The sequence below is a fragment of the Eleginops maclovinus genome, chromosome 17 (assembly GCF_036324505.1).
Source record: "Eleginops maclovinus isolate JMC-PN-2008 ecotype Puerto Natales chromosome 17, JC_Emac_rtc_rv5, whole genome shotgun sequence".
In the NCBI taxonomy this organism is placed as follows: Eukaryota; Metazoa; Chordata; class Actinopteri; order Perciformes; family Eleginopidae; genus Eleginops; species Eleginops maclovinus.
The window spans coordinates 7,934,041-7,948,077 of NC_086365.1; the positions used below are offsets into that span (position 1 = coordinate 7,934,041).

The window sequence follows — 14,037 nt, forward strand, 5'->3', positions numbered from 1 at the left end:
ACTGGTAATAGATCAAATGTATGCCGAATAAAAGAGGATTCTGATATGAATAGAGTGAGTTATTTAAATCAAGATTGCAAAGTGAATACGCCACCTGATTTTAACATAATCTTTAAATCAGCATTTTTTAGAACGGAACTTGGCGTGTTGTCCTTTCTAGAACAACTTTTGACACCGCGCGCTGTGAAATGAGATCCAACCCGTTCCGCCGCTCCCCGCCTCAACCTGCTCACCCGCAAGAAGCACGAGCGCCAGGAGGACCGGATCGGTGTCACCGGTGACGTCTCACCTGTCGGTCTGTTTAACAGAGCGCTCACACCTCCACCGGGCAGCAGAGCAGGAGGAGTGCGCGTGATGTTTAACGTCGTGCACCAGGTTCGGAAGTACGTCCCCACGCGCTCCTCGGTCACGGATGACATCACCGTACGGACGGTGCAGGTGAACAAATCCCCTGGGACGATGCGTGAGGCACCTGAGGCTACCTGGCCGCCCCCGGGTGCCAAAATGCGGATCTCCAAGGCCAACAAGGGCGCAGCGGTGGTGAAGGCCGTCCGGCGGCATCCGTCCCCGCAGCCGGCCAGCCTGGAGAGCCTGGAGGCGGCTTGGAGTGAGAGAGCGACCCCGGAGGTTAGGCCACCGGAGAGGAGCCCCGAGGGGAGAAACGGAGAGCCAGCCGGGATGGAAGGAGGAGGAGGGCCTCCCAGGGTCAGGAAGAAGGGTTTCAGACCCCCGGATGTGAGGACCATCTTCTCCCCCGGAGAGAGGGACCCCCGGGTGGAAGAGGAGTCCGGGGAGGGCCACAACTTCGAGTCCGGAGGGGAATACAACTGGTGTGATGTGTGCTGCAGCTACATCTTCCAGCAAGGGCTCACATGTGCAGGTAAGGAGAGGGGGGGGGATACTGGGGACTCTTATGGTGAGCTCCAATATGTCTGTTAGTGGGAGCCCCTTCAGAGGAAGACTCCCACTAACAGACATATTGGAGCTTTAATGAACATGTAATATAGTGGCTTTATATGTGTCCTTTTCATGCCTCAATTCATCGACAAAGCCTTTCTTGCTTTCTTTCAAATGTGTATCTTACGCTCACACACTTTTTTTTTTCTCATTATCAAATTTTTCAGAAGTATTTTGTTCCTCCAGCCAAATAGATTGTATTCAACCAGTACATGTCAGCCATATTGCTGTTTATATAATGTATCAAGAAAGAAACTATTTTATAAGTCACAGTAAAAAAAGAAGTGGTATTTCTGAAAAAAAAGAGAAACTTTTATGAAGGTATAACTGAGGTTGTTTGGGGGTTTTTATTATCCAGACAGGTCCTTTTTCTTTGCAACTAAGTCACATCTTTAATATCTAACCTCCCAGACCTTCAAGAAAAGAAAAAATAAGTAGAAAAAGTTAATCTCAACATTCTTAGGTAGCAGCCTCTGTGTGATGGTGTGTGTGTGTGGCAGAGTGTGTGTGGGAAGGGCTCTGCAGCAGGAATGCAGTTTGTTATGCAGACCGACGGGTTTCTGATCTAAATAAAAACAAGCCACTATGTCTCCTCAAGTAAAACCTGGACCTCCCTCTGTGTCCACTCATGCAAACAATAGAAAGAGGAAACTGAGGAGAGCTGGCTCACTTATTAACACAGAAACAGTCACTTATAAATCAGAGATCAGTTATTCCTTTCAGAAAATAATTGATAAAGCTGCAGACAGCTTCTTTTTTTCTTAAAAGGTTCAAAGATTCAAAATCATTAACAATAGTTTAAATAAACTCATGTGACAAACGTACTTCCATTGAAATGATTAATTACACGTTGCTTTAAGACCAATCGTAACATTCCTTTTATTATAACAACACTGAATAAATAACCTCATGTCCTCTCGATAAGTTATTATGTCATAATGCATGTAATTGCACATACTAGCTGGACCTGTTTACATGACACATACTAAATCTTTTTTCTTAAGATGTATACTATTTTCTGGCCTTTATCAGACTTCATTTTTATCATTCCTAATGATAGTGGAATAATAAACTAAACAACATTTGGATATTGATTTTGAGAGTTTAAGATAATTAAGAATATGAGGTTTATTGTAATATTTTACACTTAAAATACATTTGCTTTAGTGTTTAGTATACAATAGGAGGAAGACAATAAAGTTTTATCTCGAAAAAAATCTAAATTTTCATTTTAAAGCAGTAACACATCATCTTCTGGCTATCAAATTAGCAATTAGCATTCACATTGTTTAAGCTGTTGTTTTTATTTTCAGAATCTTCATTTGTAAAAAAAATAAAGCCATCATAGAAATGTAAGTAAAAAAGTCAAATATCTCTCCTGACTTCAGAGTAAATGAATGCATGTGCCTCAAAGTGGGTCAGATGAGACTCGATAAAGAAACGTCCGCTCTGTCCCTCATCAAGATGAAGTAACAGAAACCCCAGAGATCTTTCTCTGATAAGTTTAATGTTACAGTCTGAATCATTTGCTTCTGGTAATTTGCATCTTTAGATTTCCTTTGGATCTTTCTTATAGATACAATTACACAGAAGGGGTTTATGTAAAGCTAAAATCAGACTATTTCTGTATTAAAGTACCACGGAAATATGAAAAGCGTCTTATACCAGGTTCCACTCTTAGTTTCTGGCACTAAACTAGAGCTACAAACTAGCTTTTATTCATGTAAATGTGTGTGTGTGTGTGTGTGTGTGGCAGTGTGTGTGTGGCAGTGTGTGTATATAGTTTATGTACTATTGGGTTATTTACCCAAAATAAAATGTTGTGGTTGCTCATACTCACATCTTAGTTTTTATTAAGGATTATTAGTTTGGTTGTAATTGTCACATGATTTTATACAAATAATGAAATATTTGTAACGGTTTTATAGTACAATTTGGGCTTCTTGTGTGTGTGTGTGTGTGTGTGTGTGTGTGTGTGTGTGTGTGTGTGTGTGTGTGTGTGTGTGTGTGTGTGTGTGTGTGTGTGTGTGTGTGTGTGTGTGTGTGTGTGTGTGTGTGTGTGTGTGTGTGTGTGTGTGTGTGTGTGTGTCATCAGCTGCCACAGATGAATGTGTTGTCTTTGGAGCCAAACTGCCACAGCAACTGAACAAACGGCAGAGAGAGGGTCAGAGTGTGACCAGAGCAGAGTCAGAGAAACATCACAGTGACAGTGAGGAGGGTATCAGACCTACATGGAGTCAAATCTGGATTTAAAACAAGTATTCAGACTCTTTAGGAGCAGAAAACACACTAAGAAAGTGTGTGTATGTGTTTGTGTGTGTGTTTGTGAATGCGTGAGCAATGGGCTTTGCAAAAAACTTTGCCAAAACTTTGAGGAGAGTGTCAGCATTTTTTTATCGGTTTCCTAAAGTGATGCGGCGCTCCGGACGCCTGGAGGTCGGTCTGCTGTGGAGGAGCTCCGGTGAGTCGTCTCATGAGTTATTTTCGACTAATCAATTATTATTTTAGTCTAGAAATTGTCCCAAAAATTCGATTAATGTTCCTAAAAACCAGGATGACTTCCTCAAATGTTCACAACTTAAATATATTCAGTTTAATCTCATAAAAGAGTAAAACATCCGAAGATATTCACATTTAAGAAGCTGGAATCAGAGTGATTTGACATTACAAATACTGCTCAAACTTAAATGTTTTGAAAACGTACTCAAATTTATTTCATCGTTGGCAGTTATTTTAATATTTGACACAGCTGTGAAGCTCCAGTTTTAACCATTTATAAAACGTTTTTAAATTCTTCATAATTCTTAAACATTTTTTAAAACGTATGAAATAGTTGGCAGTTGTTTAAAAGTTGACATCATCTTCAGTTTTAATGTTATTAATCATCCTTGAAAAAAACTACTTAAAATGATTAAAAACTTTGTAATTGATTGACTAGTTAACACTTTAATCTCTGCAGCTCGAGTCCTGAGTGTGTTTAGGAAACAACATTTGGTTCAAATTCTCTTAAATCAGCAGCTTTTTAAAAATACTTTCTGCAAGAGGAAACCAAGAGTTGAACCTGTTGACCGTAAACTGAGCTGGACATGTGTTCTGTTGCAGCAAAATATTCAAACAAACAGATAAAAACAGGTTCTAGTAGATCTACTTTGTTATCTTGGATTAAAATGAGTAATATCAGTAAAGAAAACCTGCATCTAAGTTCAGGATCTCCAGTGTTGAACACTTTGTGTCTGCAGCTAAGGTAAAACATTAGTAAGGTAAGGTTTTTAACATTAAGAAGAAACAGGGAAGAACAGACAGTCAATGTATTCAGCACACGCCTGTTCTCACACACACACACACACACACACACACACACACACACACACACACACACACACACACACACACACACACACACACACACACACACACACACACACACACACACACACACACACACACACACCCCTGTCATGTATTATTGTAATATTTTAATTTACTCTTTATGTAATTGGAAAATGCTAAATAGAATCATTTGTTAGCAGAGTTTTTGCTGTTAAATAACATGTCGTGATGCCACAAAGAGCAAAAACTGATACTCAATGCTCAAACTAATACAACGTTTCTCAGCATCAACCCAATATATACTTTCATCCGCCATGTTTCTGCGTACTGTGATTTGGCAAGTGACGTACAAACATTTACGACCAAAGTTATTGTGAATATTTCCAGTCGGGAACACATTTTTTGGGATTATTCTAACACCCCATGAATGCAGCATCATGCCTGGAACACTGCTCTGTAACATGCATGCTATAACCAAAGATAGAAAGGTACTTTTACATTTCTTTTAAATGAGTCACTCTAATAACATATCAAACAAACTTTCAAACTGATTGATTTGTTAGTTGAATTGAGACTTTTTAGCTGATTGTTCGTATAAAACAACACATATCACCCAAAGCTGACGTACGATTTTACATTTTTAACCTCAAAAATCCTCTTTTCACTTTGACTCAGTCTCTGAATCACCTTTAGTGGTGCTTTCTGGCTTTGACCTTTGACCTCAGGGCAGCAGGGTTATGCAGTGTGTGTTTCGGCAGGTGTGTGTTAAAGAGGCTGAAGGCTCATAGTGTTTCTCTCTGCACACACAGACCTGATTAGAGCTCCTGTGCCAATAACATAAAAAAGAGTTTCACACACAGGAGAAACACAACGGTGGAGTCTGCCCAGTCTGTGATTCCTGACTTCTGACCTCTGAGCCAGAATCTGTCACAATAAGAGCGCTCTGTGTGGCGGCACAGATCAATTCTAGCTCAAATTGTTTTGTTTTCTCAATTTGTAAATCTACCAGAACATTATAGAAACTACTGTAGTTTAATGCATTCTTACTCAACAAATAGCAACACTATAATGTTTAACACACAATACATTCAGTTTGAAAAGCACAAAATGAGTTTTAAACAAAAAATGTTATTCAACCTCAAACTGATTCTTAGGATTTTGCACATTTTAGTTGTTCTTAAATTTGACATGTTATATGTTTATTTGTCTATTCACTAACATCCCTCTTTACATATTTTAAAGCAGATGCTACATAAACACTGCACATGAAATCCTGCCTCTACAGTAGAAGTGTGTAAGGTTAAAGAGTTTGTGACTTTCCTCTGATTGAGTCGGATCGATTGTCGGAGTCTAGGAAAAGCTTTTAGTCCTGAGACAGCAGAGAGAGGGGGAGAAAGGGGGAGACAGAGAGCAAGGGAACAGGAAATAAAGCAACAAGGCGGAGGACTGTGTGAAGTGAGTGTAATCTTTCTGATGCACATTCCTGATGTTATGTTCAAAAAACTGGAAAAATCCGCACTCATTTCTGCAGGGATTAGTCAGATTAATTTACACAGATGACAGAAGTAAATCCAAAATGTAAAAATACTCTGTTGTGAGTCGATTACCTACTGTTTTATAGCAAAATCAAGACAACAAAGTACCTAAAGTAGAAGAACTCATAATGCAGAATGGCTGCTGTCAGTTTAACTTACTGTGAGTTTACAGATCTTTGTTGTTATGTCTTTAAAATATTTCTCTGAGCTTCAACATCAAGAATGCATGCTGGGATGGATTAATGCAGACGGATGTTGCTGTGTGGATCAAGTTCATTGTGAAGAGGATGAATGGAGTCAGGAAACTGGGGAGACACAGAGAGATAACACACTACGTAACAGGGACAGAGAGAGAGAGAGTGTATAACTGAGTCAGCAGTCCCCCCCCCCTCGTGCGTGTGTGTCCATCACTGCAGCCTCCATTTGACTGTTAAATCCCCACTCAGCACAACACACACTGAAACAGAGAGAGAAGGCTCCACGCAAATCAGCATCAGGAGTCTGATGAGCAGGCAGAGACGCCCGAGAGACTCTGAAAAACACTGCAGAGAAAAAGGGATTTACTCCCGAGTGTGTGTAGGTGAACTTGTGTGTGTGTGTGTGCGAGCAGAGGATGTTTGTGTGAGATGAAGATGGGAGATGGGAGCGGCCATGTGCAAACTGTCGGATAAAGTGGGACAGCACGTGAAAAAGAGGTCACCAGGTAGGGAACGCAGAGAGTTTCATAGTGTGTGTGTGTGTGTGTGTGTGTGTGTGTGTGTGTGTGTGTGTGTGTGTGTGTGTGTGTGTGTGTGTGTGTGTGTGTGTGTGTGTGTGTGTGTGTGTGTGTGTGTGTGTGTGTGTGTGTGTGTTACTACATTCATTTACTTAAGTGTTGCAAACTTGAGGTACTTTTTTCCCTTCATTTCACTTAATACTTCTTCTCTTAAATTCAAAGGAAAGTAGTTTACTGATCTTTTTTTACAAAAAGAACAGTTTGTTCAACTAATCAAATATCCGATTTACAGAGAATTATTTAGCATCTTTAAACATTTAATATTTAGACTTTTATTGTAACTTAGCGTGAGAAAAATATCACTGTATTATCCTTGCAAGAATGGAAGTAGTCATCACTTACAGGGATATGGTCCAACTAGTTCCTCAAACAGTGTCCTTCACTTGCTTGTATACAAGAGAGGGTGTTCTACGGTCACAAGATGGAGAAATACCGGTTCAAAACATACAATGTTTGTTCAGATAAGTTGGGGCCCACGTCAGAAATGATCCTGCCTGTCATGTGGTTATCTCTATAGAAGCTGATTCAGCGTGTTTTCACATAGCTTATCATATGCCTAAAACAGCGTGTCATGCTTCTCTTCTAGGTGTTCATATATCCTTCCATACACTGTTTTTATACACTGTATTTTACTACTGCACTTAATATGTTTACAGTGTGGTACTTTCACTTTAGCAATGGATCTGTATACTCTTGCCGTGTGTTTGCTCTGATATTTTATGAATTATAACTAAGGTAAAAAGAAAGGAAATAATAGGACACACAACATTTTCTCTTGCTATGTTTGTTGTGAACATTCGAACCAGAAATAATTATTGTATGTGAAAAGCTTCATTCTTGATTCTGATTCAAATAAATAGTACTGGACTTTTCTAAAGAAATGTCATATTTTAAATCTCAGTATTTGCCTTCTAATGTGATGTATGTCACATCCTGAGTGACATTATTTTGAAACATGTTCCTCCATAAGAAAATGTGCATGCGATTGAATCTCATTTGCAAGCTTTATCGCTGACCTCCACTGACATGCTGTGGATATCAGAGGAGTATTTGAATATACGTTACACACACTTTGCATACACCTGCATGTACTTCCTGCATTAATTAACTTAGTGTCATTGAAACCACTTCCTGTCCTTCATGGATCACTTCCTGTCTCTGCAGGGTGTAAGTACGCATGTCACGCTGCGTGTCGGGACCGAGTGTCACTGGATTGTCATCCTGCAGCTTCTCCCTTCAGTCAGGACCAGCTCAACAACAACACCCTGCTACAGGTGAGTACACACTGTACAGATTGTGTATGTGAGAGAGAGGGGGCATCTTCTTCATTAACTGTTTCTTTATCTCCTATTTTTCAGTTGTGGAAAAGGGATCAAATGCTTGTGTCTTTATTGCACTTTGCTTTCTGGTTTCTTGGTTCAGGATAAATTTAGTGCACTGTTGTGATATATTACAACGCCACAAGAGGGCGCTGTAGTCACACATTTTGCCTGCTGGTGAAGTCATTGGTTCTACCTTAATACAGGCATTGCTGATCCAGCCAAAAATATTACAATAACTTATATTATATTATAACTTAGTATTTTTCTGTATCATCTTCCGAATAATGTCCAGAAAAGAAATGCTCTCAACAATGTTATATAAAAAAATAAAAATACTACGTCTAATAATAGGCATTTATGTATAGGTATCATATAAATATAGTTTCAAAGATCAGCATAACAAAACACCTAAAAATATAAAGTATTAGGATAAATAAGTGTAATTAAATATGTATTTTTTTAAATATAAATTAAAAAGAAAAATTGTTCTTCTAGTTAACATCCTTTCAAATTCCATTGTTCTCTGCTAAATCTTTGGACACCAAGTGGGGACACACACCCACAATGCATCACTCACCAAGAATGGCGTGTGTGTGTGTGTGTGTGTGTGTGTGTGTGTGTGTGTGTGTGTGTGTCTGTGTGTGTGTGTGTGTGTGTGTGTGTGTGTGTGTGTGTGTGTGTGTGTGTGTGTGTGTGATTGCTGGAGGACAGCTGGGTGTGCAAGTATCTGGTTCATGTAAGGCAGTATTATGATATGATACAACTTTGTGTGTGTGTGTGTGTGTGTGTGTGTGTGTATGTGTGTGTGTTTTCCTGGCATGAGGAGTATTAGCTCAGCACATTTCATACCAGTGCTGATCACACACACACACACACACACACACACACACACACACACACACACACACACACACACACACACACACACACACACACACACACACACACACACACACCTGCTGTGTCAGTTATCATAGTGACAGGGCAGCCTGCCAAAGCATTTACTCTGCTAGTGTGTAATACCAGTGCAGGGAACTCCTCCTGTGTGTTAAAATAGACATTTAAATATAAGGATAATATAAATACAGTTTGAAGGAGCAAGAACATAAAGATAGCTGGGTGTGTGTTTGTGTCGGTGAACAGCAGATTTTTTAGGGAGACAAAAAATAATCAACCTCTCACCATCAGCCTCTCATTTACCACACAGAATTATTACTGGTTTTCAGGACATAAATAGTTTCCAACACCTGACAGCAGGGATAAAACTGTAAAGTTTGGCGTCAGTCTGTGATGTAAAATCTTGTTAGTGTCAATACAGAGACAAACCTCCTCCAACTCTTTATTTAACTACACTGACTAATGTGGTCAGCGGTCAATTCAATCAGCCTGAAACACAAGAACTCCTGAACCCTGCTAATGCTGGGAACATTTTTGAACAGTACATTCAATAATTGTTTAGTAAAGTAGGACTGCACGAGATGTATTATTTGAAGTATCCACACTGACATGCAGCTATAACTCCAACTCACTGTTCTACAACAAATGTGCTGCTAAAGGAGTATTAAATAGTTGAACATTAAACTGTTGACGTATTGTATTGATTGTATGAATACAAACCTTAGAGTCCGTACATTATTAGTCAGAGTTCATGTGATTGGCTGAGCTAGAGGGCGAGGCGGTGAATGATTGACAGAGAATAAACCATGATGGGGTTGACTTCCTTTCTGCTGGGAAACACAAACACAGGAGTGAGGGGAGAGGAAACAAAGGGAGGAGGGAGAGAGGGAGGAAAGTAAACATGGAGTCCGGTAGAAAGATGGACTCATTAACACCAGTGGGTCAGAAACTGATGTCAGAATAAAGACCTTGTGGGATTTCAGAAAAAAACAGCTGGAGTTAGCATACAATTCACCTTTATGAACTCCTTCTGTTAGATGAGTGCTCTGTTGGCTGATTTAAGGGGAAATATTGTGACCTTAGACAAAGCAACGTCACACGCTAACAAATAAATGACTTTCCGACTTTGACAGAAGTGCAACTGTCAGGTTCACAAATTCAGAATTTATAATAATTTGACAAAGGATTAAATGATAAATTGATGTACATTTGAAATTGACTTGTTGGCCGATTCAGTTTCCATTCCTTTTATTTTATTAAATATTCTTTAAGCCTTAAAAGGTACAATTATCTTGAGAAAAAGAGAGCACTTTGAAACAAGCCACGTTTTTTTTTCTTCTTCCATTTACTGCAGCTCAGGAGGCGAGCAAAGAGTGAAACACTTTAATAGATCGAAAGGTAAATTTGAATAAAGGAGGAATGTTTATGTGTTTACCCTCTGAGGTTTTATGGTTACTCATTAACAGCTATTGGTCCAGGGTGGGCTGAATCTACAATTAAACCCTCACAAGAAAAACCAGCAGCAAGGTAAAATGTTGTAAAACTTGATCAAATATATTCCAGTGTGGGAACTTTTTCCTCCTCTTCGTCCAATGTTTAATTTCCATCTTTCCTTCCCTCTGATTTTCTTTCTTTCTCTCGTTTGTATCATGTCACTCTTTTGACTCCTACGGTTAGACTGAGGGGAGTTTAATATGATGTTGTGTATTACTAGATAGAATAAACTACGTATTCATCCCCTTTGGGAAAATGTAGGTGTCAATTATCTCACAGAATCTCAAAAAATAATCATTTAAGGTTTGACATTTTTTCATTTCAGACGGTGTAGCTCCATTTTAAATAATCCTACATCTGAATAACCCTGTACCATCTCCTCACTATCAAACATCTGGTTTGTTTCTCCTCTTCCTGTACACAAACATCACCACCATCTGCTTATCATCTCTCTTCCTCTTCCTGTATCTCTCTAAATCTTCCTTTTCCTCCAGTCCTCTAATCAGTGGCCTATTTAACACAAGCAACGTGGAGGCTTACCTGCAGAAAAATACTGGGAGGAGGAACATCTCACTTGTTGAGATAAAACATGTTGAATTACAAAGAAAATGTCAGGTTTGCAAAAAGAAACATAACTCATGGAGAGGTGCGCTCAAAGTAACTGAATCAGTATAAATCCCAACTTTGAATTACATTTATTCAGTAGGCCTACTGGTAACAGCTTTTACAGTTAGAGCATTCATGGAAATACAGTATATGTCTTTAGAAGCTGTGTTTAAATAAACATAATCCCTTGCTGTGATGTTAAATTAAAAGTCTGGACAATTATGGATTAAATGGTAATGTGTTTGTGAGAGGCTTCACTTCAAAAGCTTCACTTTATAGAGTTGTTTTTGTAAGCATCTTTCAGCTAATTATTTTGTTTATTGCACAATTTAACAGTTTTGGTTCACTCTCCCTGCTCTCATAGCGAAACATGTTTCCGTATTAAACCGTTAAAGAGCCAGTAATATCACTCAGGTGTTGGTGGAAACCAAAATAAGCTAAATGAGAGTGAATATTAGACTTCAGTCAGTTGTCAGATGGCCACAAACAACAATGCTCCCTCTGCTGAATGTGCAATAAAATAATAAATGCTGCTTTAAACTTCAGACAAACCACAAGAGTTTATCTAAAGTACAGAAACACTATTGAAAATGACATGTCAAAAATAGAGACTGCAAAGAGGAGTTTATAAGTGCGCTTCAAAAACAAGAACAAAAGAAAACCACAAAGATTTATTGCATTTCAAACCACCAACATATGAAACATGAAAGTCTGAGCTAAGAAAAACGTGCATGTAAAGCTTCTTTCCAAAGCCAGAACTAATGGTGACACAAAACCTGGTGCTACAGAGACATTTAAAGAGTTGTTTTATTATTTCATCCCAACCCTGCATTGTTAAAGAATCTGAGGGAAATCGAGAGGCAGTAGCAGAGATGAATTATAGCTGGCAGAATAACACTGTAATCTTTGTGGATTGTGAAGGATTAACTCCTGGTCAGCCGCAGGTCTGACAGACAAAAGCTCCCCCCATCATCAGCTGTGGAAACAGGACACCCGCCACCGGCTTAGAGGCCAGCAGCAGACGAGCTCCAGAGATCTGATTCAGTTTGGCTGCTGACATGTCCCAACATGGCCGACAGAGCAACTAACGCGATTTATAGCTGCGGCCAGCTGAGCCCCAGCTCTCCTCAGGACTCTGTGTTGTGGTGCATTTTTGTTTGGCACGTTAAAAACATGTTGACATAATAATAACAACAACACAGCTGAATAATAACCACAGGTGCTAGTTTAAAGATGCGGCTTTACGGCTCAGTTAACACGAGGTTAACGCAAACGTTTTGTCCTTTTATCCAAGCCATCAAAACCTGAACACTGCGATGACGATAGGGATGAAGATTCAAATCCAGAAAGGCAGTTGTAAAAGCTGCCTCTTGCTCCATTTGCCGGAAGTTGAAACTCTGTTAAGTTTAGTATATTTTACCTTTTTGTGTTTGAAAATGGCTACATAAAGAAGGGAACAACAGCAGGGGCTGTACTGAATAGAACACATTTTTTTTGTTGGCCACATGTCTTTTTGTGAGCAGGGTCTTACTGGGTAAAAAGCCAGATCAGTCTTTTAACATCAGTCCACATTTCATGTTTAATTTGAAGTGCTTTTTGTGGTAACAGTGATTGGGATAACCTGGTAAACCTGCTTCTTGTAAACGACCCCTTGTGTGTTTCTATTCTGCACAGATTAACAGTTATGTCAGCATTTTTAAAGCACAGATTCCTTATTCCATTTTCAACATGAGTCTGGTGGTTTTACATTTACCCACTGGAGATAAATTGTCAGTGGTGGAAAATGTCAGCTCAGTATAGGATTTACAGGCCCAACACAGGAAACGGTGTGTTTATACATTTCTGTGGCCACATTTATGACAGCTCATCATAAAATAACACCCAGTTTAATTCAGCGTACGTGTGCAGGAGGGTCTCAGGAGGTAAATTAAACCTCAAATCCAAAGTCATTCCAAGTAATCTTTCTGCTGAGATTGTGGGAAGTTCAAAGTGAAACTGATCTGAATCAGGGTGGGAGTCTGCAGCGGAGTGCGTGTGCGTGTGTGTGTACATTGAATGTTTGTTTGCTCTTATCTGGGATCCTGTCCTTTATCCAAGCAGACAATCTCAGCCTCAGATACCGACCTTTTCGCGGTTAAAACGTTGCTCTAAATGGCACACATTCTCCATTCATGCAGCTGAAACAGACACACACTGACCTTACTGTCCGCAAAATAAAAACACCCACATAAGTCACCAGCTGAACGCTGACAGGCATCAGATTAAACAAACAGAGAATAATAAAAAGCATTAGTGTATTGTGATACTGAAGTTCCAAGCTAAACATTCAAAAAGTTCATATGTCCATGCTCACTATGATTTCAAGTTTATGTATACAACGTTTTAATCTATGCTAAAGGAACTGTTTGGGAAGGAGAGACGTCGAGGGGGAGGGTGGGGGATTTTGTTGGCGGGGAAAGAAAATCTTATCACGCCGATAAATCTCTTTGAATTGAATTAAACTGTGTGTGTGTGTGTGTGTGTGTGTGTGTGTGTGTGTGTGTGTGTGTGTGTGTGTGTGTGTGTGTGTGTGTGTGTGTGTGTGTGTGTGTGTGTGTGTGTGTGTTAAGCAGTTCCCCTCCACTGTGAGTGGAGGCCAGCTGCTTCCCCTTATCCTGTTACATTTTGAGTCATTTGATTCAGCATTCAACAAAAAAATAATATTATTTTTCTTTGAAAGAGCAACTTCCTCCAAGTGACCCCGTGCTCGTTAAACTCCCATCAGTGTGAAAATTGTTGCTGTCATTTTCATTTTGAGCAGGATAGCTCTCAAACAGTGGGTCTACTGAGGTTGATTTAACTTGTGACATCTCGCTGTTTGTCATTTGCGGGCCTTGAAACCTCTTTACATCCAGTCTTTCTACACTTTTCCTGCAGGATGAAATGTGCATGCAGGGTCTTGATCGGAGCACACACTTGATCTTTTTATTGGATGTCTTATCCAGATTATTACAGTGGGTGGTATCAGAAGGATCATAGAGTTTGATGACACCAGTGTTTCTTTTTCACTGGCTCGATTTATAGCGTGTTATAGCTTATTAAATATTTGAAATAGGAATACAATTATTATTGAGATATGGAT

General features: G+C 39.4%; 1 protein-coding gene across 1 annotated transcript in view; it reads left to right on the top strand.

Annotated features, from left to right (window-relative positions):
* The first annotated feature begins 299 nt into the window (after nucleotides 1-299).
* The window catches only part of rassf3 (Ras association domain family member 3), a 45,887-nt gene continuing 32,149 nt past the window's right edge, over nucleotides 300-14,037 (top strand). Inside the window, exons 1-2 of the mRNA XM_063905037.1 lie at nucleotides 300-880; nucleotides 7,762-7,871. Of these exons, the coding sequence (XP_063761107.1) occupies nucleotides 355-880; nucleotides 7,762-7,871 (636 nt within the window). The 5' untranslated portion in view covers nucleotides 300-354. The remainder of the gene's footprint in view (nucleotides 881-7,761; nucleotides 7,872-14,037) is intronic.